At 42.4% G+C, this 23,176-nt stretch overlaps 1 protein-coding gene across 1 annotated transcript in view; it reads left to right on the forward strand.

The window, feature by feature from the left end:
• The window catches only part of frem2b (FRAS1 related extracellular matrix 2b), a 68,699-nt gene extending 46,231 nt beyond the window's left edge, over positions 1-22,468 (forward strand). The window contains exons 7-24 of the mRNA XM_080429463.1: positions 7,886-8,035; positions 9,414-9,623; positions 9,713-9,910; positions 10,119-10,283; positions 10,435-10,617; positions 10,974-11,104; positions 11,233-11,388; positions 11,642-11,945; positions 12,168-12,299; positions 12,777-13,108; positions 15,669-15,861; positions 16,049-16,153; positions 16,557-16,684; positions 17,006-17,140; positions 17,810-17,936; positions 18,806-18,993; positions 19,383-19,529; positions 20,014-22,468. Coding sequence (XP_080285589.1) covers positions 7,886-8,035; positions 9,414-9,623; positions 9,713-9,910; positions 10,119-10,283; positions 10,435-10,617; positions 10,974-11,104; positions 11,233-11,388; positions 11,642-11,945; positions 12,168-12,299; positions 12,777-13,108; positions 15,669-15,861; positions 16,049-16,153; positions 16,557-16,684; positions 17,006-17,140; positions 17,810-17,936; positions 18,806-18,993; positions 19,383-19,529; positions 20,014-20,520 — 3,491 coding nt within the window. The 3' untranslated portion in view covers positions 20,521-22,468. The remainder of the gene's footprint in view (positions 1-7,885; positions 8,036-9,413; positions 9,624-9,712; positions 9,911-10,118; positions 10,284-10,434; positions 10,618-10,973; positions 11,105-11,232; positions 11,389-11,641; positions 11,946-12,167; positions 12,300-12,776; positions 13,109-15,668; positions 15,862-16,048; positions 16,154-16,556; positions 16,685-17,005; positions 17,141-17,809; positions 17,937-18,805; positions 18,994-19,382; positions 19,530-20,013) is intronic.
• Positions 22,469-23,176: the final 708 nt, after the last annotated feature.

Here is a 23,176-nt window from a genome sequence, read left to right on the forward strand (position 1 = left end):
ATGTTGCAGTCATGTTGTCTTTGCCTCGGGCTTCGTTAGGCTGGCTGAGGGAGAATGAAAATCTTCTTATGCCTATCAGTTGTCGGAGTGCACACGGCACACAAGGGTGACTTTATATAGAATGAACATTTGGGAGGAGGATACGGCCCTCTATTGTGGAAACTTGCTTGCACGTACATTTGTATTGTTATCTTATTTTCACATCCTGATTCAGTCTTGTGTCAGGAATTCGGGCACACGGAGGGGGAAACATTGCCTGAAGCTATAGCGCCTGACAACTGGGCTGATTCCTGTTAGAACGGCGCAAGTACCTGAAACCAGATCGACTGTCTTAGCCAACACACAGACACAGACACACGGTGTGAGGTACAAGCTTGCATGATGGCGCCTCCCAAGTTTAGTTTTGATCAGGTGTTGTAGGTGTTTAGGATGCCAGCATCCAATGAATAAATGGAACGTGAAGAATGGAGTGAAAATGGATGGTGTCAGGGATGGTGTCCAGATCTCACCAATGCAGGTGGATAATGAAATGGTCTTAGTGCAGCTGCCGGTGCAGTAAATAGTAAATATCTCTGAGGGTAGTCTCTTGTTTTGGAGAGGAAGAAGGCTGTAATAAATTCTTCACCACTATCCCCCCCTAGGTATTAAATATAAGTATGTAATTCTGGTTCCTGAGATAGTACGCAGTTTAGACAGAGGGCATCGACTGGCATCTCTCTTTGTTGCCATGCAGCAGTGATTCTCAACCTTTTTAATTTCTCCCAGTTTGATATGCATTAGGCCATGGTCCCCCATTTGATTTGTTTTTGTTTTTATCTCTGGGACCTCAATCTACACTGTAAAATCCTCAGTGTTTTTTTTTGTAATGTAATTTAATGTAACTCTGAGAGTGCACAAATGGAACCAAATAGGCGCAATAAGGTAAGAGTTACATAGCCTGGTAAACCCTCCCTCCGGAAATGAGATTTCCGGAAGGGGGGGGGGGGGGGGGGGTTAATACCAGGCTAAAGGTCCTTACACACCGGGGGCGAATTTTTCATGCGAATAATACGTTTTTTTAAAAACCTTATAAAGTCAATGGAAGCTTCCATGGAGCGAAAAAGCGTTTTTAATTATTCGGAACGAGTCCGAATTTTGCGTATATTCGCATAATCGCCGGTGTGTAACCGCCTTAAGAGTTACAGACCTGTAAGGGTCAATTTGGACCCCTGATGGTCCCTAGACCCGACGTTGAGAAACAGTGATATACAGTACAGTTCTCTGTGCACATTGTTTTGTGTGTGAGTTTACATAAGAGAGTGTGAAAGAGCGCATGCGTGTCTGACTGTGTGTACAGTGCAGTATGTAAGGAAGGAGGGGGGGGAGTTACTCTTAGTTACTGGTTCTTATATTTAGTTTTTTATTTTATGTTTTGTTTCTTTGTTGTTAGTGTCTATGTACAGAGGACCACAGTGGAAATAAGCCCTTGGGCTTTATTGTGTTTTTATCCTTGGTGATGCTATTGACTGTATGTCGGGAAGTGCTATTGTGCTCTTTTTATGTGTTCTCACCGAATACAATCAATCCGTAAATCAGTGACAGGTCTGTCTATGTCAGCGTGCCCCCGGATAGGCTTTCAACTGCTCCTCTCTATTCTGAGGTCTCTGAGGTTCTCCGAGACCAAAACGTTGTGACCCACAAATTGGACTGCGGTAATTAAATCATCAACCATGTTGTCAAACCAGCGGCCATGACCTCATCCAAGGGCGAATCCGGCCAGCCGCACGTGCGCACGCACGCACACGTGCACACGCACGCACGCGTACGAGACACCACAAGTATAAATCAGGCTTCAGTGCTCAGTTGTTCTTTGTGAATCGGGGGCCATGCAAGTCAGGAATACATGCTCTCCTCCTTTTATCTGATGTACCCGTTGTCAACTCCACGCACAACACGTTTTGTTTCGTGCTGCCACTTTTCCTCCTTGCCCCGTGAGCACAGATCTCACACTATTTGTCTCTTTGTACACGCTGCCACTTATATTGGTGAAGCGGCACAAATATTATGCAAAGCTCAGTCAATCAGTGAAGCCGGAGGGTCAGGTTGGCCATTCAGCAGGTGCCTCTATACCCCCCAAACGCACAGAGATTCTGTGTGTCCTCCGCAAACTCGTGGGCAGACAAATCAGATATTTGTAGTTTTTCAGTTCCCGATTGAATTGCCAAGGCTCTGCACTGCTCTTCACCCCGGGTGATATGGGACACACGCGCCAAGTTTGAGGTCGTTTGGTCGGACGGCGCACAAGTTATGCCCGGGACAGACAGACAGACAGACAGACAGACAGACAGACAGACAGACAGACAGTAAGTTAATACATTTTATTTATAAAGCGCCTTTCAAAACGATGTTATAAGGTGCTGTAATGGACCAACAATAACACATAAAAAATATAAATAAAAAGCATATAGATAGATAGAAGTAACACATTTTCAACAGAAAACCACAACGTTTTTTTCCGGTGAGCAACACAGTCATACAGCAAAACATAATTTAGGCTTCGCACCTTTCTTTCTACACCTTTCTCCACTCCATGTACAGACAGCTGTCCGCAGAATTCCTGCTGTTTTCCCATGGTGGGAGAGGCTACAGAAAAATGTCCACATACTTATATTTACAGTATACTGTTCGCCTTGAAAGCGATGAGTACAGGAAAAACTTGTCCTTTCATGCAGAGGTAATTGCTGTTTAATATAGACCGAATTGCCTGGGCATCCGGAGGAGGTTTTGGTGGCTCTGGCTGTAAAACATGAGAATGCTTGTACAGCAGGATTAGACTCATGTATTTATGGTCTTGTGTCAGTTGCCTGTAAATTTGGCTCTGGTTCTAAAGGTATGATTATTAGTGGGTTTTTAAAGTGGGGCAGGTCCAGTCTATGTACTCTTGATGAGGCTGCAGCGAGGAGGCGCCCACAAACCCTGTCATTATGCCTCACCTGGATTCCAGTTCATTCTGATAAGAACAGATGTGTAAAAAATATTAAGCAGAGGGTTGTTGTTTTCTATCTACGTTATCAAGTCATTCATTTCAGAATCTAAGTTACGGATTAAACTCAGGTTCAATGGAGTTTAATCTCTCTCTGATGAAAAGTGCCCTCAGAGACAACTTTCTGTTCAATATTTAGTCGTCACAGTGGACTTCTGCTGCAGAGGTAAGATTTGTTTACCATGCAGTGGACAAAGCAGTTACTGGGTCTCTGCTGAATCTCCCCATTAGAAATCACTTAGCGCTGTGGGAACGGCATGCAAAGTTCAAGTGTGATCAAGTAGCCAGTCAGAGTATAACAGTCCCCTTAGGGATGACTCTGTCTCTCTGTAGCCTACTGCACCTCTGTGTTTTATATTCACACATCTGCAACCACTGTATAAAGACAATGATTCCCTTTTCCCCCCTCTTCTGACACTATTACGGAATATTTTACAATATGTACTTACCTACTGCAACTGAATGGTATGTGAATAAAGAATGTTTATTGCCCATTTATACGGCTTGTACCTTTAATCATTATGATTAGTACCTAGTTGTTTGTTCTGGATAAAGAAAGTTAACATAATTACCAGGTCTGAATGTAGTTAATCTGCTTGCATCAACCACCTTTCCTGGTAACCCTAGACAGACTGGGTATGCAGAGGTTTGGTCTTGGCTGTGCGCTGGAAGAACCCAAGAGCCAGTGGTTTACCTTTCAGTTAATGGGCCGTGGCTCTTTGAAGGCCACTGTTTGTGTGCTGCACAAGCCTTATCTGATTACTGGGCCAATGCAACAAGGCCTGAGCTCTTGGCTGCCAACCTGAGGCTAGCAGATCTGATTACGGCATGGAGATTGGAGACCCAGTGAAGGCAGTCAAAACCAGCTTTGTTTGGCTTGTCTGTGGGGACAAATGCTGGCAGCTGCATGCCTCTTGATGCAGTATTCTTTGTCTTTGGCTTGTTCTCAGTGCAGATTAAAACATAAGAGAGTTTGCCCTTTGCCTGCACTTGGGGGGTAATATTATTTCACACCATGCTGATCGCTTACCTTGGCTACTTTCAGAGCCGCAAATCCCAAGACTTTGCCTAAAAAGATTGTTTTCCCTTTTTAGAGCATGTCTCCTCTTGCAAATATAGAAGTGCTTGTTTCATTGTAGAGTGCATCAACATATGCCTTTGTGTCCATTATCATTTGAGACTTGTATTACTGAAAGGGATGCCGTCATATTTCAGACTAACCAAGTCTTTTGTTTTGAGATGTCAGATAAGTAATCATATATGGCAACACTGTTGGCCACCCTCTTTTCACATAAATATATTTACTTTTTTTCAATCGCTTATATTTCACTCTCATCTTCTGTGGGCAGATAATGTATCATCCCTGGAGTTAAAGTAAATTTGTATTTGTTGAATGCATTTACATTGCTTAGCCACACAATCCCTGTTTTGTTCTTAACGCTACAGTACCTCCATACCACACTAAAATGTTTTCCTTTTAAAACGCTTATGCAGCTTTTGCTACATTTACACCTCACAGTACTCTAATGTTTTCGAACCCCTGAAACAGAGACTGTTGAAATCACTGTTAACCACATTTTAGTTTGAAAACTCCGGGACTGCATTTCAGTCTGGACAGGCAGAGACTGAGACCTTTGAAAATGATCATGGCTTGAGTGTATTAATGCTTTTATAAAATATACCTTTAATAACAAATTCATTACAAGAATAGTTTCTACAAGAAAGTAGTCCCCGACTGCCTGCATTCACAAACAAGGTGGTTGCTGTGCAACATTTCAGTTTCAGTTTATTGTGCAGCTCTGCCTGTTTGTCCTTTATTGTTTCTGATATACTGTCATAGAAATCCTGCTGCATGTTTTCCCTGACAACAGTCATCAAAGCATTTAATGGCCAATAATGGTGTTCACTTCACCAAGTTCATCAGTCTCATCTTTCTGCATCTCTGGATGTCGTCCTTTTAACACATTGATTGCCAGAATTATTTCAGATTTTTTGCATTTTCATGCCAGGGTTTTTACATTGAAAAAAAAAAGTACTCAGGAGCTGAGATACAAAAATTTTTAGTTTTAAGTTAACAAGGAAGTGGATGGGAGTCTAGATCTTCGACAAATCATATCTCCTTGGTCTTTGGGTCAAATTAAAAAATATCTTTTTTTGAAAAAATATTTTTTTCCTAAAAACGAGTTAAAGGAGAATTCCGGACAAATTAAGTGTTATCTTTGATGTCTCGTTACTCACCTACCGATGTGAAAAGTAGCGTTCTTTTTTTTCATATATTCCCCTGTCGTCATTTTTTAAACACCCTCCGTTGTTATAATGGGAGCGTGAGGGTTAGTGAAATTCGTCTATTATAACCGACGCAAAGTTGTTTTTTTCACTACTAGTATTCATAGTAGAGTCTCATGATAGTCAAACATGCGTTGAAACTATCTGCGAGGCTGCCGTCAATGGCGAACGATTTAACACTGGTTGCTTGTTTCTTCCAGAACCTGGCAACTCGTGTTGCCAGATTCTGGAAACAAGCAACCAGTGTTAAATCGTTCGCCATTAACGGCAGGCTCGCAGGAATTTTCAGCGCATGTTTGACTATCATGAGACTCTACAATGAATCGTAGTAGAGAAAAAAATAACATTGCGTCGGTTATAATAGACGAACTTCACTAACCCTCACGCTCCCATTATAACAACGGAGGGTGTTTAAAAAATGACGACAGGGGAATATATGAAAAAAAAGAACGCTACTTTTCACATCGGTAGGTGAGTAACGAGACATCAAAGATAACACTTAATTTGTCCGGAATTCTCCTTTAACTCGATCTAGGCAATCAAGCGATGGATTCTAAAAACGAGTTAACTCGATCTAGGCAATCAATGTGTTAAGGTGGACATTTCCCCTGAAACATTCCTCTAGTCAATCCTCCATAGTTAAGCCTCCATGGAGATTGATGTTCTCCTTAAATGTTGTTGTACCTTGACCTGCCCAGTGTACATGAATGGGATGCATTTTCAGGTGTGTTAGTATGGGCAGAGATTATTTCTGAAACGGTGAATGGAGGTCGTTTTTGTTTTGAAAAGCCATTTTAAAATGTAAACGTATTAATGTGGTCTCACACACTCTTCGATGCAAAACAGAGCTACGGAACTGACCTGTAGGTGCTGCAGTGTGTTCCATTGTCATGGAAACCACATCTCTGCCCATGGCCTTCACCAATCACCTCATTAATTTACAGTGGTGGAAAAAGTACTCAAATTCTTTACTTAAGTAAAAGTACCGATACTGCAATATAAAAATACTCTGTTACAAGTAAAAATCCAAAATTAAAAATTTGCTTGAGTAAAAGTACAAAAGTATTGGCATCAAAATGTACTTAAAGTACCAAAAGTAAAAGTACTAAATATTTGAAAATAGCCGATCTACAAGCTCACAACGCGTCGCGATGCGACGCGTTGTGAGCTTGTAGATCTGCTATTTTCAAATAGCCTATGTATAAAATAGGGCTAAAGTGGTTAATGTATGTTTCATTATATCATAGTTTGTATCTGAAAAGTAACTAGTAACTAAAGTTTTCAAATAATTGTAGTGGAGTAAAAGTAAAATATTTGCCTCTGAGATGTAGTGGAGTAGAAGTAAAAGTATTGGAAATTGGAAATACTCAAGTAAAGTACACATACCTCAAAATTGTACTTAAGTACAGTACTTGAGTAAATGTACTTAGTTACTTTCCACCACTGTTAATTTATTCTGTATACGGTCCACACTATCCCTCTAAAGGCACATTCTACTTGCAATTCTGTAGTGCGTTGTAGTAGCCTGGAATTCATAACAATGATGCAATATGATCCGTTTTTTAATTCCGTTTGTCACTCATTCATGGCCAAAACATTAAGGATGTGCAGTGTATGATATTTCCCTTTTGCCCTGTTGGTCCAAATTGGTGGAATCAAGCTACTCAATTAGCAGTCATAAAAAATCTTTAAAAGCTGTTACTGTATTTGCTGACTATAATGGGAGCATATGCTGAGGGCCAAGACCTTTCGCAGCCAGCATGACCTGCTTGCTGTACATTGTTGAGATGAAATGGATATTGGAGGTAAAAGAGAATAACAGTGGGGGAGCTTGGCTGCAGTGGAATCTCAGCTCATAGGAACACTAATTGTAGTCAGGCAGGCCCGGACTGGCACATCAAGCTCCACATCCCCCAGCCCTCCTGTCAGGCCTCCTGTCTGCCTCTCAGACCAACTACAACAGGGCAGGCTCCCCCAGTAGAACACTGGGAAATTCAACTCTGCCTTCAGGTCCCTTTTGGAGGCCGATTCTACAAATGTCTTCTAAATCTAAAAAAAAGTGCTCAAAAAATGTGCTCAAAAAATTTCCCCCAACATTATATGCATTTGGACACGGACCCCCATCTCAAAGAATTTTGTTCCAGAAGCAAACATTTGAGTTAAAAATGTCTACAAGCTCATAGCGCGGCACGAAGTGATGTGCTATGAGCTTGTAGATCTGCTATTTTGTAATAGCCAAAGTATAAAATGACACACATATGCTTTCCCGGATTTAATGGGTTAATATGGATGTAACAGCCAACACCCCCCCCCCCCTCCTGAATGATTCACGCCAGGAAGTTTGAAAGCATTATTTAAGTGCCGGAATTACAGTGTTGACTGCCTGCTCATTTAGTCCTGTAATCAAGGGTAATCGCTAGGAAAATGCTAGCTGTTACAAATTCAGTTCAGTGATTACATCAAGCATCCTGGCATCACGTCGTGAAACAGACTGCTATAAGATGATTATGCATCACATCTTCCTGTGTGCCCCCCCCCCCACACCACCACCCACATGTCCTCCTCTCCCTTCCCCAGCTCCTGTCTTCTACTTTGGTAACACAGACTACCATGTGGATGAAAGTGATGGCTTTGTGGAGGTGCAGGTCTGGAGGACGGGGACGGATCTTTCCAAAGCAGGGACTGTCACCGTGCGCTCCAGGAAGACAGATCCCGTCTCTGCCGAGGGTAGGTGTCTGTTTCTGTACTAGAGCCTGACCGATATATATCGGTTTGGCTGATATCGGCCGTTATTTGACCTTTTTTGACGGCATCTGTATCGGCGATTATGAAGCTGATTTGTCCCAATATGTAACCCCTTTTAACCTGGGGTCCATATTTTGGGCATGCCATAACAGGTGAACATTTTCAAAAGTTTTTTAAAAAAATCGTCAATTTTCCAAAATAGCTGATCTACAAGGTCACAACAACTCGTAATACGATGAAACGTTTTTTGGAAATCTTTGAATAGAGCTGAAGTGGTTAAATGAAATAAAGTTCAGTTTATGTGTATTTCATATATTGAATTAATTAAAAAAATCTATATAAAGTTATTTGTGTTTATTTTTTTTTATTTAGTAAGTTTTTCAAATTGATTTCAAGATTTTGCACTTTTTTTTAAACAAAGGTAAATCAGTATTCAGTGGTCTAGGACTCTTCAAAATCAGGGGAAGCATCGGACTCAAAGCTCTGGCATCGGTCGAGCTCTACTCTGTACAACCCCCTTCCTTCTCTGACAGCTTCTGTAGTCAGAGCTTACAAAAAATGTTAACCACGGAAAACAATAGACTTAAGTCGTCACTCTGTCCCACGTCGTTTTGCGAGCTCAAGAGCCCAAGGAGTCGTTAATGCTGGATTTGTTGGATGGTTACATGACCTGGGGAATGTAAACATTCTTTGAGGGGTGAGGGGCGAAAGTATTGGAAATACAATGTTATGAGCTCTGGGGATAAAGGTGGGTTGAGTGAAGGCCGAACCGTAGGTATGCATACTGATTGTCCCACATGCAGGCTACAGATTCAGGCTATAGGTCTGAAGCCCAACTCCTGACATCTTCCCTACAGCTTCTTTAATATTCCCTGACCACAGGCGGTCGGTCCTCACCATTTGTCATAGCTTACATGCTTCCGTCCTGCCTGTATCCTAATTAAGTTAAATAACTATAGAATCTAATCTCATACAGTATAGTAGAAATGGACATGTAGTTACGATATGTAAATACATGACAAAAGCTACCCACAACCACACTTATTAATGCCTGGTAAATTCCCTGTTTGCAGCTCGGAAAATATGCTGTATATTTTTCGAGCTGCCCCCTCAATGGTGTAAGAAATTCCAACTATTATGGCCTTTTCTACTATATGTTAGAAAGTGTAATTTCATCAACACGTAGGGTATTTCCTTTCATCATGATCACTGTTTGACAGTCACACATGAATTATAAAGTAACATGAAGCATGCTGCTGAAATAGGCCAAAGTACCATAGGGTGCCCACTATGTACTGTACATTGAATCTCATATACATCCAGCTCTTTCAAACATGCTTGACCCATTATTGTGTTGCAGCTGGTCTGGATTATGTGGGGATCAGTCGGAACCTGGACTTTGCCCCAGGTGTTACCATGCAGACATTTCGTGTGACCATCCTGGATGACCTGGGCCAGCCAGTGTTGGAGGGGCCAGAGAAGTTTGAGCTAGTTCTCAGAATGCCCATGAATGGTATCCTGGGGGAACCGAGCAAGGCTACCATCCTCATCAATGACTCAGTCTCAGACTGTGAGTGCACGGCTAATACAAATAACTGGTTACATCAACTGATCAGTGCATGTGTTGATTGACTGAGCTTGTTCTGTTTTTTTTTCTAGTGCCAAAGGTCCAGTTCCAGGATGTTATGTACATGGGAAATGAGAATTCAGGGCAGATTTCAGCTGTTGTGTACCGTAGCGGAGATATAAGTTACAAATCAACCGTGCGCTGCTACAGCAGACAGGGAACAGCCCAGGTCATGATGGACTTCAATGAGAGACCCAACACAGAAGCCTCCATAATCACCTTCCTGCCAGGTACTGGAATGTAATCTGAAACTTGGCCGGAACATCTGCTGTGTCTTTCCCTTGCTCTGTCTGTATTCCTGTCTATCTTGAAAAAAAAAAGAACTGACCTACAAGCACACAACGTATCGCATTGTAAGCTTGTTATTATTGTGACATGATCAGAATAGGGATGCTGGGGTTCATGTGGTTAACATACATGACCATACTTTTTGTTCAGGGGAGGTGGAAAAGCCTTGCAAGCTGACACTAGTTGATGATACAGAACATGAAGAAGAAGAAGAACTCCGTCTGGTGTTGGGAAGCCCCAAGAGTGAATCTCCATTCGGAGCATCCATCGGGGTGCAGAATGAGACACTCATCAAGATAAAAGATGATGCAGACAGTAAGAATTATGTTTTTGTTGTAGCTGAGAAACTGTTACATCAGACTAGCAACATTTCTACTACTTAACCCATTTAGACTTGAGGCCGATTCTAAAAACGCCTTCTAAATCCTGACTATCTATTCTGTGAATTGATGCTGTGCATTCCCAGAGGCCATTATCAAGTTTGGAGAGACTAAATTCAGTGTGAACGAGCCACAGGAAAGAGGCCAGGTGTCGGTAGTGAAGATCCCGGTGCTGCGTGTTGGGGACATCTCCAAGGTGTCTGTTGTCCGTGTTCACACCAAAGATGGCTCTGCTACCTCTGGAGAAGACTACCATCCAGTATCTGAGGGTAAACAAACGTGCATGCTCAGCACATCAATCTCAATATTTGTTGTTGTAATGGTTGAATACAATTCTGTGCCCTCAGTATCACAAACATCTGTGAAACCTCTCGCTATGGGGTGGCCATAGCAGAGTGGCAAGTAGGCTGCCTGGTATTCAGAAGGTCACCGGTTTGACCCTTGGCTCGCCCATCTACGTTTCGAAGTGTCCTGAGCAAGATTTATACTTGTGTCACACACTGAAATTGGCCATTTTCTGTGTGCTACATCTGCGTACAACTAAGTATAAATCAAGGTTTAATCCCTAACAGCTTCCCACTGAGGAATGATACAATACCACTCTTTACTTTCCCCTTCTCTGCAGAAATTGTGTTCAAGGAAGGAGACACGGTGCACTATGTGGAGGTGGAGATTCTGTTTGATGGAATCAGAGAAATGAGGGAGGCGTTTACTGTCCACCTGAAGCCTGACGAGAACATGGTGGCAGAAACCAAGGTGCACATTTGGAGTCTTCACAGAGCCGGATTGAATTTGTCGAGTATTCCACTAGCCTGCAATTACAAGGCAGCAGCAAATTGCTCTTGATTAATGTCATCTTGTTCTCTTGGCTTGTCAATCAACAGATGAGCAAAGCTATAATATACATCGAGGAGACCAATAGCATGGCAGATGTCACCTTCCCTTCAGTGCCCTCGGTTGTCTCTCTGCTGCATTTTGATGACACTGATAAGACCAGAGATTCCCACCCAGTGTCTGGATACCCTGTCATTTGTGTAACCGTAAGTCCAAATTGACAAACCTAATGTTATTTTTACTCAATTATGTTATGTTTTATTCAGAGAGGCTCTTTCCCTTTTTATCAGCAATTCCACTTCAGGTACCGCAAATACTTTGAATGAGTAACGCTGAGGTAATTGTGCACGCATTGCTCCCGTGAGGACTCAACTGTGTTACAGAAATAGCTTTGGCCGTCAGCGCATATTTTTGCATGTTTCACCCACAAATCGTAATCTTCGCTGCTCTCTTCCAAAGGCCTGTAATCCCAAGTACCCAGACTACGACAAGACGGGCTCCATCTGCGTGAGTGAGAGCATCAACAACACCCTGACCCGGTACCGCTGGCTGGTCAGCGCCCCCACCGGCCCAGACGGTGTCACCAGCCCCATGAGGGAGGTGGACTTTGACACCTTCTTCACGTCTTCCAAGCTCATCACTCTGGACTCGGTCTACTTCCAGGCCGGGTCCAGGGTTCAGTGTGCTGCCAGGGCAGTGAACTCTAATGGGGATGAAGGTCTGGAGCTCAGCAGCCCCACAGCGTCCGTCAGCATTGAGGAGGGTGCGTGCGCTTCTAACTCTCTTCTCTATCTTCAAACACAGTTTCATCCCTTTCCCTCTGTAATGGGAATGACTCAATGTTGATGGCTCGAGTTCCGGTCATATCTTGGCACCCCGGCCCTGTACTCCACGTCCTTCAATACATGAGAGAGATAAAAGAATTTGCTTTGGTCGACATTAAAGAAAACAAAATGTTTGATGTGTTCTCATGGCATGGTTGCAGGAATGTGCCAGCCTCGTATCATGGGCACAGTGGGAGCTGAGCCCTTCTCTGCCAAGTTGCGTTACACCGGAGCAGAGGATCCAGATCACCCCAACCTCATCAAGCTAACTGTCACCATGCCCCACATTGATGGTGAGAAGCCCAGATTGCTGTATGATGATTATTTTTTTAAAGTGCGCCGCATGTCACACCTGCGGTTCCTTTATTACTGTGAGAAGATAAATAATGTCATATCCATTGAACACAGTGGTAGTGGCGGTGCTATAATTCATTGAAGCCCCCTGGGGGCTATACTTGGTCACCCCGTTTTCTCCCTCTACAGTCTACACCAAATATCTTTGCAGAAAATAGCTGATCTACAACGTGCTAGGATGCATTTTGTTTAATGTTTGCCTATTTATGAAGAATGTATACCTATGACAATGACATGCCTACTTGCCCAGAATGGGGACGCTGGGGTTCATGTGGTTAAACGAGCATGCTGGCTTCATCTGATGTGTGTCGTACTATATGAACCTATCTCGGTTCCAGTTCAAGTTCCTGGAACACACAGGCTTTCACGGTCCATGACCTCCATGTAACTGCTGTGCTATCTTACTTCTTTCCCAGGTATGTTGCCCGTAGTGTCCACGCGGCCAATGTCCAACTTTGAGCTCACATTGAGCCCAGACGGCACACGTGTCGGTAACCATCGCTGCTCCAATTTGTTGGATTACACTGAAATCAAGACCCGGTATGGTTTCCTCACTGAAGCCACCAAAAATCCAGAGGTGATAGGGGAGACATCGCCTTACCAGTACAGCGCCTCCCTCAGGGGATCCAGTGCACTGCGCTTCTACAGAAACCTCAATCTGGAGGCATGCCTTTGGGAGTTCACTAGTTATTACGACATGTCAGAGCTGCTCAGTGACTGCGGAGGCACGATCGGAACTGATGGACAGGTGAGTGGAACCCACCTCTCAGCTTCAGATTATCCCTGAATTGCATTGTCAACTTCTGGGAATGTGATGTCAAAAGTTAGCTCACTTAAGCAATATGTTTTGACCTCCCGCCAACAGCAATGCAGAATCAAGTGCGCTCGGGTGGCGCAGAGGTAAAGTACCTGTCCACCACCGCAGAGACTAGGGGTTTGAATCCACTGTGGCGCATCTGGCTTTACGAGCATAATACAAATACAAGGGCTGGGTAATCTTTGCCGCTACGGCTGGGGCAGCGCCTGTAAGCGGGGGGGTTTTGAACGGGAATAGGACAGAGGTGCTACGATCTCCTGTGGGGGCTCCTCACCAGCAGGTGATCCATTGGGGTACAACAGCAGTGGCAAACCGCTGAAATGTGTGGGGAGATGAATTGGCATAATGACTAAATTGGTAGAAAATAGAGGTTAAAAAAGAAAGAAAAAAGGAATGCAGAATCAGCTCTTAATAATCCTAATTGGAGGAGTACTTTCCTCCAAGTCTTGCCCCTTCTCTATGCATGGCCACAGCGGCTTCGCAATCCTTCTGAATTATTTAGAAGCATATTAAAACCCTGTTTGCTTACTTGGTGTCCCCTTAATGACCCCACAGAGAATATAGGCTATAGTAATGACAACCCCAGCACATTGCTTTAATTGTTTGTTTCGCCCGCTCCTGGTGTGACCAGTTATTTATCTTGTCAAAATGGCAAAGCCAGTTGCTAGAAGCATCATACAAGCCTTTGTTCATCTCTTGCATGTGTGTTTTTGCAACAGCAGCTCTTAGAATAGGCAGCCTTGACCACTTTCAACCTGGCATCCCTATTTTCTTTATGATATATATTTTATTGATACGCAGGGCAGCAAATATCGTCAAATTGTCACTCTGATGAAGATGCCTCAGGCTTCGAAACATTAGTCCGTCTCTGGCCCGATATAGCACCTAAATAAAAAAGGCATTCAACGCCCAGCGCCGCATTCCTTCATTCTAAAAATTTACATTTTTTATTAATTTTTATTGTCAAACTTAACTAAAAATAGCAGATCTACAAGCTCATAACGTGACGTGTTGTGATCTTGTGTGTTAAAGTCGATTCTGTAATCCTGGCCCCATACTACAGTATGCCTCACTGGTCCCAGCATTTGCATTCACCTTGGTAACCTCCACTCTTTACTTGACTTGCGGTTAATTAAGGTAGAGTGTAATGATAAAGTAGGGGGGCGGAGAGTGCAAGGGGCACATCATGGCAACCCCCATCCCATTCTCCACTCAAGATTATTAATAAAACACAGTCCTGTTGCGTGCGTGTGCCTGAAGCAGAGCCGTGTGATAGCTGTGTAGGAGTGGGTACTGTATGTGTGGGAGTGAATCATGAAAGTTCTTGAACTTTCTCGCTGTGCATAATTCCTCAAACAAGGTCCTACAGTACAATAGTGTAAGAACCATTTTTGGCAAGTGGACCAAGTTTTGCATATGTTTTTGTCTCTATTATTTATTTTACTTGCAAAAAAGATTTTGTTACCATGGTTAGTTGGTTACAGTTAAACATATACCCAAACATTGGTTGTATTTTGCAGAGCATCACAGGTTCAGTTTCACTCCGTACAGAGCGTATTATTTGTATGTATATCCCTAGCCACATCCCTGCAAGGCAAGAAAGCCGTTTTTGACCCTGGGCACATTGAGACCCAGATGCCCTCTTAAACTGGGCACGTTGGGGGGATAGAAGCAACCAGATGCAGGCCTGGGGCCAGTGTCATGTCACAGTGCAGGGCTTAGTGCCCAGCTTAACAGGACCACAGGAATCCATCAAGGCCCAGCAGGCGGTGTCATGGGGCCATTTTGCAAATCATTTGCCTGAGCTCTCATTGCCCAAGGCCTCATGAACACGTCTCCACATGAACGGAGAGCCAGTGCAGGCAGGTACCTCTCACAGGTCAGGGGAAAGTGCAGATACCTTAGAGGGCTCTTCTAGAGACTTTCACCACACAAGCCTTTGTCTCTGTAACGCAGCTTTTGTTTTGGGGAAGTTGTGTTTACAGCCGTGCCAATCGCTTTTTCCCCCCCTCTTTTTTTGTTTGTTTTATGTCTCACTAGCATATTTTGAAATCAATAAAAATTGTTTTGAAAGAGCGGTTAAAAATTATAGAACAATTTATGTTTTCAATTTCGGTAAGAAATCTGAATTTATTGGAAATATGCAATCCTTATGGAATGTAATTAAACACTAATATATAAATAGAGTGAGAACACTTCATACAGATGTGCAGCATCAAGTGGAATTAAGCTGTAACACCACCAAGTACAGCATTTCATAAGCCTCTATGATTTCCATCATCTGCTCCTCCCTTTCTGCATGACCTAAACTATACAATACATCTGTAGCATAGATGAAGAGCTATCCACCAGTGAGTCATGTTTATACAAGCAAGAAGTGACTCATCTATCCTGTCATGCTGTTTCACAAATCGCACATTAGGACTTGACCATACAACATTTTCAGTCGTGACATTTTATTTTGATTTAATCCATGTTTTTTCCCCCCCAGGTTTTGAATCTGGTCCAGTCTTATGTGACTCTGCGGGTGCCTCTACATGTGTCCTATGTGTTCCACTCTCCTGTGGGAGCTGGAGGATGGCAGCACTTCGACCTGCAGTCAGAGCTGAGGCTCACATTTGTGTACGACACTGCCATCTTGTGGAGGGATGGCATCGGTAGCCCACCAGAGGCAGAATTGCAAGGCAAGATTGCATCTTCAGATAGTTTCCATTATCAAAATAACCACATATTCATTGAAAATAAATAACGACTGACATAATGCACTGACTATAAAGTAAATGTTTTTTTGTTTTTTTTGTGATGTTTGACTTTAGCACTAGAAGCCAGACCACTACATAGAATCTAATGTCTGCCTTACTATTCTTGCAGGTGCCCTCTACCCAACCAGTATGCGTATAAATAGCCAGGGACGTCTAGTGGTGAACTTCCGCACAGAGGCTAGATTCAGAGGCCTGTTTGTGATTTCACACCCAGGTATGATATAGGGGTGCATTTTGACATATACTGTACAGTAGTTACAAGCAATATAATTACAATATTTAAAAGTTGTAAGTAGGATAATAAGACATGTTTACTATGGATAACATGAAAGATTATATCATAGACACAAAACAATAAGCTCCACAGTACTATGCCCTTTTACATATCTGAATATTTTGTGTTGACATTCTGACATCCCTATGGTGCACTATTGTATCAGATTGCTTAGCATCTTTGTCACATTTTCAGATAATTTGCTAATTATATTGAATTAAATTGTAATCACTTTAATCGGCATATTTGTTTTTGATAAATTTCTCTTCCTTTTTTCAATTTAGCAACTTGTCACAACTTTGTCCGTTCATAAAATCAAATGAATGCTTAATTTCCCCATTAGCCTCGTCCCTGTCCTCCATGGTCATGTGTCCGGAACACCCTGGTTTGACCTTTAACCTGAGTCTTGTGAGGAGTGAACCCACCTACAACCAGCCCATCCAGCAGTGGACTTTTGTCTCTGATTTTGCCGTAAGAAACACAGAACACTTTCCCTTTAACCACTTAAACTCTATTATTGACTGGGGTCCCCCTATACTTGGCCCCCTCCTTTTTTCCTTCTACACCAAATCTCTTTGCCGAAAATAGCCAATTCGATCTACATGCCGATCTGCAAGCTCACAACGTGTTGTGAGCTTGTAGATCTGCAATGTTTGCCGGATGTTTGCCTATTTTAGCCAAAGAATAGGGACACTAGGGTTCATGTGGTTAAACTATTTATACATGTGATTTTTTTCTATATGCCAAGTTCCTGCCGCACATTACATTATACTCTTCACTGTAACTTTCCAGGTCCGTGACTATTCTGGGCCCTACACAGTGAAGCTCGTCCCCTGCACGTCCCCTCCCAACCTGGAGTATACCATTCCACCTGTCTGCAGTCCTCGAGAGCCTGTCACCTTCCATCTGGACATCCGCTTCCAGCAGGTGATTTTTACCTTTTCTATAGGATACAGTATACCTTTCTTTTGGGGTGTGTGTGTGTGTGTGTGTGTGTGTGTGTGTGTGTGTGTGTGTGTGTGTGCGTGTGCGTGTGTGTGCGCGTGCGCACATCTCTATTTGTCTGACTGGCAGGTTGTTCAGTGGTGGAAAAAGTACTAAAATGTTTTACTTAAGTAAAAGTATCAATACTGCAATATAGAAGTACTCCGTTACAAGTAAAAGTCTGGAATTAAACATTTACTTGAGTAAAAGTACAAAAGTATTGGTAACAAAATGTACTTAAAGTACCAAAAGTAAAAGTACTAAAATGTTTGAAAATAGCAGATCTACAAGCTCACAATAGATCGGCTATTTTCAAATAGCCTATGTATAAAATAGGGCTAAAGTGGTTAACGTATGTTTCATATCATAATTTATATCTGAAAAGTAACTAGTAACTAAAGTTTTCAAATAATTGTAGTGGAGTAAAAGTACAATATTTGCCTCTGAGATGTAGTGGAGTAGAAGTAAAAGTATTGGAAATTGGAAATACTCAAGTAAAGTACAAATATCTCAAAATTGTACTTAAGTATAGTACTTAAGTAAATGTACTTAGTTACTTTCCACCACTGGGTTGTATGCATAATGTCTGCTTGACGCACTCATATTTTCCAGGTAAGCGACCCAGTTGCTGCTGAGTTCAGTCTGAACACACAGATGATCCTGCTTTCTAAGAGGACACTCTGGCTGTCTGATGGCTCAATGGGCTTTGCTCAAGAGAGCGACACCGCCTTCTCACCAGGTAAGGCAGAAAACGACATACTTGATGAGACCAAACATGTACTCAACTGTGGCTTAAATCAGTGGTTCTCAAACTTTTTCATGTCAAGGACCCCCAAATTGACACTTATTACCCCACGGACCCCCATTTGAAAATATAAGCCAGGGACCCCAATAAGAGAAGGTTTTTACGGCTCTCTAGCAGTGATTCTCAACCATTTTAATTTCAAGGACCCCCAGTTTAACATGCATTAGGCTACGGACCCCCATGTAATGGCATTTATACCTCTGGGACCCCAATTCATATTGTAAAATCAATGTTAATTTAACTCTGAGAGTGTACAAATGGAACCAAATGGACCCGTTAGGGTCCATTTGGTTCCATTTGTACACTCTCAGAGTTACAGACCCATAAGGGTCCATTTGGTTCCTATACATCATTTAGCTGGGGACCCCCTGGAACCCCCTCAAGTACCCCTGGGGGTCCCCGGACCCCACTTTGAGAACCAATGGCTTAAATGGTGTCCCACATGTTGTAGACCAGTGGTTCTTTTTCATGTCAAGGACCCCCTAGATTTGTAGGTATGTGGCGATGGACCCCCATCTTAAAAAACACAGTATTTTGTGCCAGGGACCCCCCCATACACGATTTGTGTCGTTAAAATGTTTCCAAAATATTATTTTTAAATAGCCCATGTTTTAAGTGGTTAAACAAATGTTTACGCTAGATTAACTACTTTGCTGGGGACCCCCTGGAACACCCTCTGAAGGTCCCCTGGGGGTCCCCAGACCCAGACCATGTTGGGACTATTGGGAACATTGCACTATTGTAATACTGATTAACTTCATGTTTACACTGTGATGAGTAACCCACATATTTTCTTCATCCAGGGGATGTAATCTATGGCAGAGTGATGGTGGATCCTGTCCAAAACCTTGGGGACTCATTTATTTGTAACATTGAGAAAGTGTTCATGTGTACCGGAGCTGATGGATACGTCCCTAAATACAACCCCAGCAACTTTGAGTTTGGCTGCTTGGCTGATGCTCCATCCCTACTCTATAGATTTAAAGTCATAGTAAGTACAAATATTTGATATACGTACTGTATATGTGCTTATGAATACTTGATATTGTGTTGATATTTAACCCATTCAGTAAGCAGATCTACTATGAGCTTGTAGATTTTTGAATAGCCAAAGAAATCTAAAATGACAGAGATGCGTTCCCGGATTGAATGGGTTAAAAATTCAGTATGCTTCCACTTTAATCCACTGGTTCTCATTGTGGGTTCCGGGGACCCCCCAGGGGCCCTTGACGGGGTTCCAGGGGGTCCCCAGGTAATTGAGTGTACAGAGTGTACACATTTAGTTCCGTTTGTGAATTGACACCAGAGGGGGGTGCACAATTGGGGGTCCTTGAAATCAGAAAGGTTGAGAATCATCACTGCTTCAACCTGTCATTCCAGGACAAAGCCCAGCCTGAGACCCAGGCCAGGGCATTTGGAAGTGTAGCTTTCAGTGCCCTCCTGGCAGTGGACGACCCTGAGGCTTTGAATCTCGTACGACAGCCTGGCTCAGATGGATTTAGAATGGACTCCTCTGCCCTCTTCCAGGTCAGTAAACTTGCCATGTGTGTGCAAACACACACACACACGCACGCACGCACACACACACACACACACACACACACACACACACACAGACAGTGACACTGTACACGTACTATAATTAATGCACAGCTGATAAAGGATACCGGGTTTTTATTTATTTCAAAGTATTCACAAATTCTCACAAGTAGCGAAAATAACCGATCTAAAAGCTCACAACCTGTTGCATCGTGATGCATTGTGAGCTTGCAGATTGGCTATTTTTGTATGACAATTCATAAAATAGATCTTAAGAGGATCAAATCTACCATGATCAGTTACATCAGTTGTGTAATGCTCATTTTGTTGCGCAACGCTTGCTGAAAATAAAAAATGTTCATGCTAACAACGCAACGCACACATTGTGTTGTTAGTTTGAAAGTCACCGGTGTGCAACCAAGTATGAACTATGTATGTATTAAGTATTCACGCCGCTGTTTCCTCTTTCTAGGTGTCTGCAGGAAGGGAATGGTACATCCACACCATCTACACGGTCCGATCTAGGGAAAATGCCAACCGTGGCATCGGCAAGAGAAGTGTGGAGTACCACACGTTGAGCCATCACAGTGGACTGGATCCAAGTGCCCGGTCTCGTGTCAGAAGAACGGCCAGTGACGTTCCGGACATCACAGAGGACATCGGCGCGAACAATAACCGTGGCACCAACATCCTGCACATAGCGCTGGACCGCAGTAGCCAGCGGAGGACGAGCCCAGGGAAAGAGATATTCACGAAAGGGATCGTCCCCCGGGAGCTCAACCAGAGCGAGGATGGTGACGACAGACTAGTGCTGATTATAGGAGTCGTTGTCGGGCTGCTCCTCACAATCCTCATCGGCATCATGGTTGTGTTGCTGGTGCGGTCCAAGCAGGAGAAGAAGGAAGTGCCAAAGGGATCCAGCAGTACAGAGCCCATGATGACACAAGGCCTCGGCAGCAGTGACAGTTCGGAGGTCTGATGTGATGTGAGCGATGATCAACACGCTAGTTACTGTTTTTTTGTTTTGCAAGTGCCTCATATTCAGCAACATGGAAGAGGGAGTGTGACATGAAATAAAGTACGAGACAGTTGGTTCTGTTCAAAATATACTTGAAATACAACAGCACTTCCTCCAATGGGGAGGAATAGGGAGTGTGACTGCAAAGGTTAAAGGTCCAGTCATCAGCACTCATTCATTGTTTTGCTTTTGGTGCCACTTGATCCCAAAAAGAAATTGTTTATTTGTCCAAAGGTGCTAAAGAATATGCCTCTTAAGTTCTGTTAGTTGGCATTCATGGAATAGATCAGGAAAAGCTGTTACAAAGGATCTTGTTGCATACTAGTTGGCAACACCAGTAACAACGGTCTTTGTTTGGTAATGTAGCTGTGTTATGATGACACTGTCTTTTGTTTGAATACACTGGGAAACCCCTGCCTCTCTGTACATGAGTGTAGAGAAAGAATTGTCCTGAGACTCAATATGTGCCTAAGAGATCACTGGATGTTAACATTTTAAGATTATGACTTTCCTAAGACATTTTGGCAAAAATGATATTTTTGACATTGTTTTAATGTATTAATGGTTACATTATTTGCATGCTTTTGTTTGTACACCGCGATTGTGTGAAATTGTATACAATGTTTAAACACTGATTTGAGTGTCTAATCTACTGTAATTGCAGTACTTCTATGTGTTTTACAGTATATTCCTGCAGAAACAGAACAGTATTTATCAACAGGTAGCCAATTGTTATTGTTAAATTGTCCCCATAATGCCTGGTGGTTTAAACGTTTTATGATTTTGAGAATCTTTAATTAACCCATGACACTGAATCCAATGAGAGAATAGATATTTAAAGATACTATACTGTATAGTATTGAGGTGATTTTCAAGACAGCTGGTCTGCAGTGTACAGTGTACTATTCTAACAGTTATAGATCCACTTCACCATTCATACAGTACAACAGGTATGCTTAGTTAATACATTTGGCTACTGTGGTGGCACAGTATATAGATGAATGGGATTTGAAATTGACATCTTGGTTCAATCTCATAACTAATGTATCTTTTTTTCTACAGCCAACTCTATGCGTTGTTTTTTGTTTGTTTTCCTTTTTTTTGCAGATAATGTAATGGTTTCATCAGAATTCAGTTAAAGGAAATTCTTTTTTACCCACATTACCTAAACAAAATGCTTGTTAATTGGTTTTGGATTTATTTATTTATTTGCAATGCATCTTTATTTAGTGTTTCCAATTATAATTGTTTAATATTGCTTCCACCATCACCACCACCACGGTTTTTACATTTTGGTAACTTGTGCTTAAATTAGTTTGTCAGTTAATTTTACTATAAATATGTACCACATTTGCACTGAAACAATTCACCTATAAAAGGACACAGCATACTGTACAAACTAGCTGTGACTGTGTTCCAGATCCAGACACTGGATTGCTTGACATTGAGTACTTCTTTGGATTACCTCATACTGGATCTAATGATGACTGACTACACACTCTTTATTTTTTAGAAACATCAGGTTTATTTATCTATTTTCCAGTTTATTTTCAGGAAAATATTTTCTATGCAACTATAGCTTCATATAGCTTACCACATGTCATATTCACCCCATGTATGATTTTTGTTTTTAACACAGTTATTTTGCTTTTTATTTTTTATTTTTTTACTCGACAACAATGTTTTGTGACTACTTTATTCCACCTTAATGATTTTATTTGAGTTGAATTGAATGCATGAAAATCCTGTGTTGATACCCATGTATGTATGTATATATATCTATGACTTAAAATATACCATTTTGGATGTTTTGGAAATGGTCATTGTTCAATAATGCATATGTGATGTAAGTATTTGTAACATAGACCAGAGGCACAAGTTGGTCTGCAAATAAAGACTTTCTTTTTCAAGAAAATGTAAGTTTAATACAATGAGGGTTTGCAATAACTGGATGTTGGGCTTTCCGGCGCTCAACTTGGAAGCACCATAGAAGACAGGGAAGCACCATAGGAAGCACAATAGAAGACAGGGAAGCACCATAGGAAGCACCATAGAAGACAGGGAAGCACCACAGGAAGCATCATAGAAGACAGTGAAGCACCATAGAAGACAGGGAAGCACCATATGACAGGGAAGCACCATATGACAGGGAAGCACCATAGGAAGCACCATAGAAGACAGGGAAGCCCCATAGGAAGCACTATAGAAGAAGATAGGGAAGCACCAAAGGAAGCACCATACCATAGAAGACAGGGAAGCACCAAAGGAAGCACCATACCATAGAAGACAGGGAAGCACCATAGGAAGCACCATACCATAGAAGACAGGGAAGCACCATAGGAAGCACCATACCATAGAAGACAGGGAAGCACCATAGGAAGCACCATACCATAGAAGACAGGGAAGCACCATACCGTACCATAGAAGACAGGGAAGCACCATAGGAAGCACCATACCGTACCATAGAAGACAGGGAAGCACCATAGGAAGCACCATACCGTATCATAGAAGACAGGGAAGCACCATACCATAGAAGACAGGGAAGCAACGGTTTCATAAACTCAAGGCTGTTGGTTCAAATCCAGCTTTTGGAACTTTTTCACTACATCTAAATACT

The sequence above is a fragment of the Gymnoscopelus braueri genome (assembly GCF_963280865.1).
Source record: "Gymnoscopelus braueri genome assembly, chromosome: 5".
NCBI lineage: Eukaryota > Metazoa > Chordata > Actinopteri > Myctophiformes > Myctophidae > Gymnoscopelus > Gymnoscopelus braueri.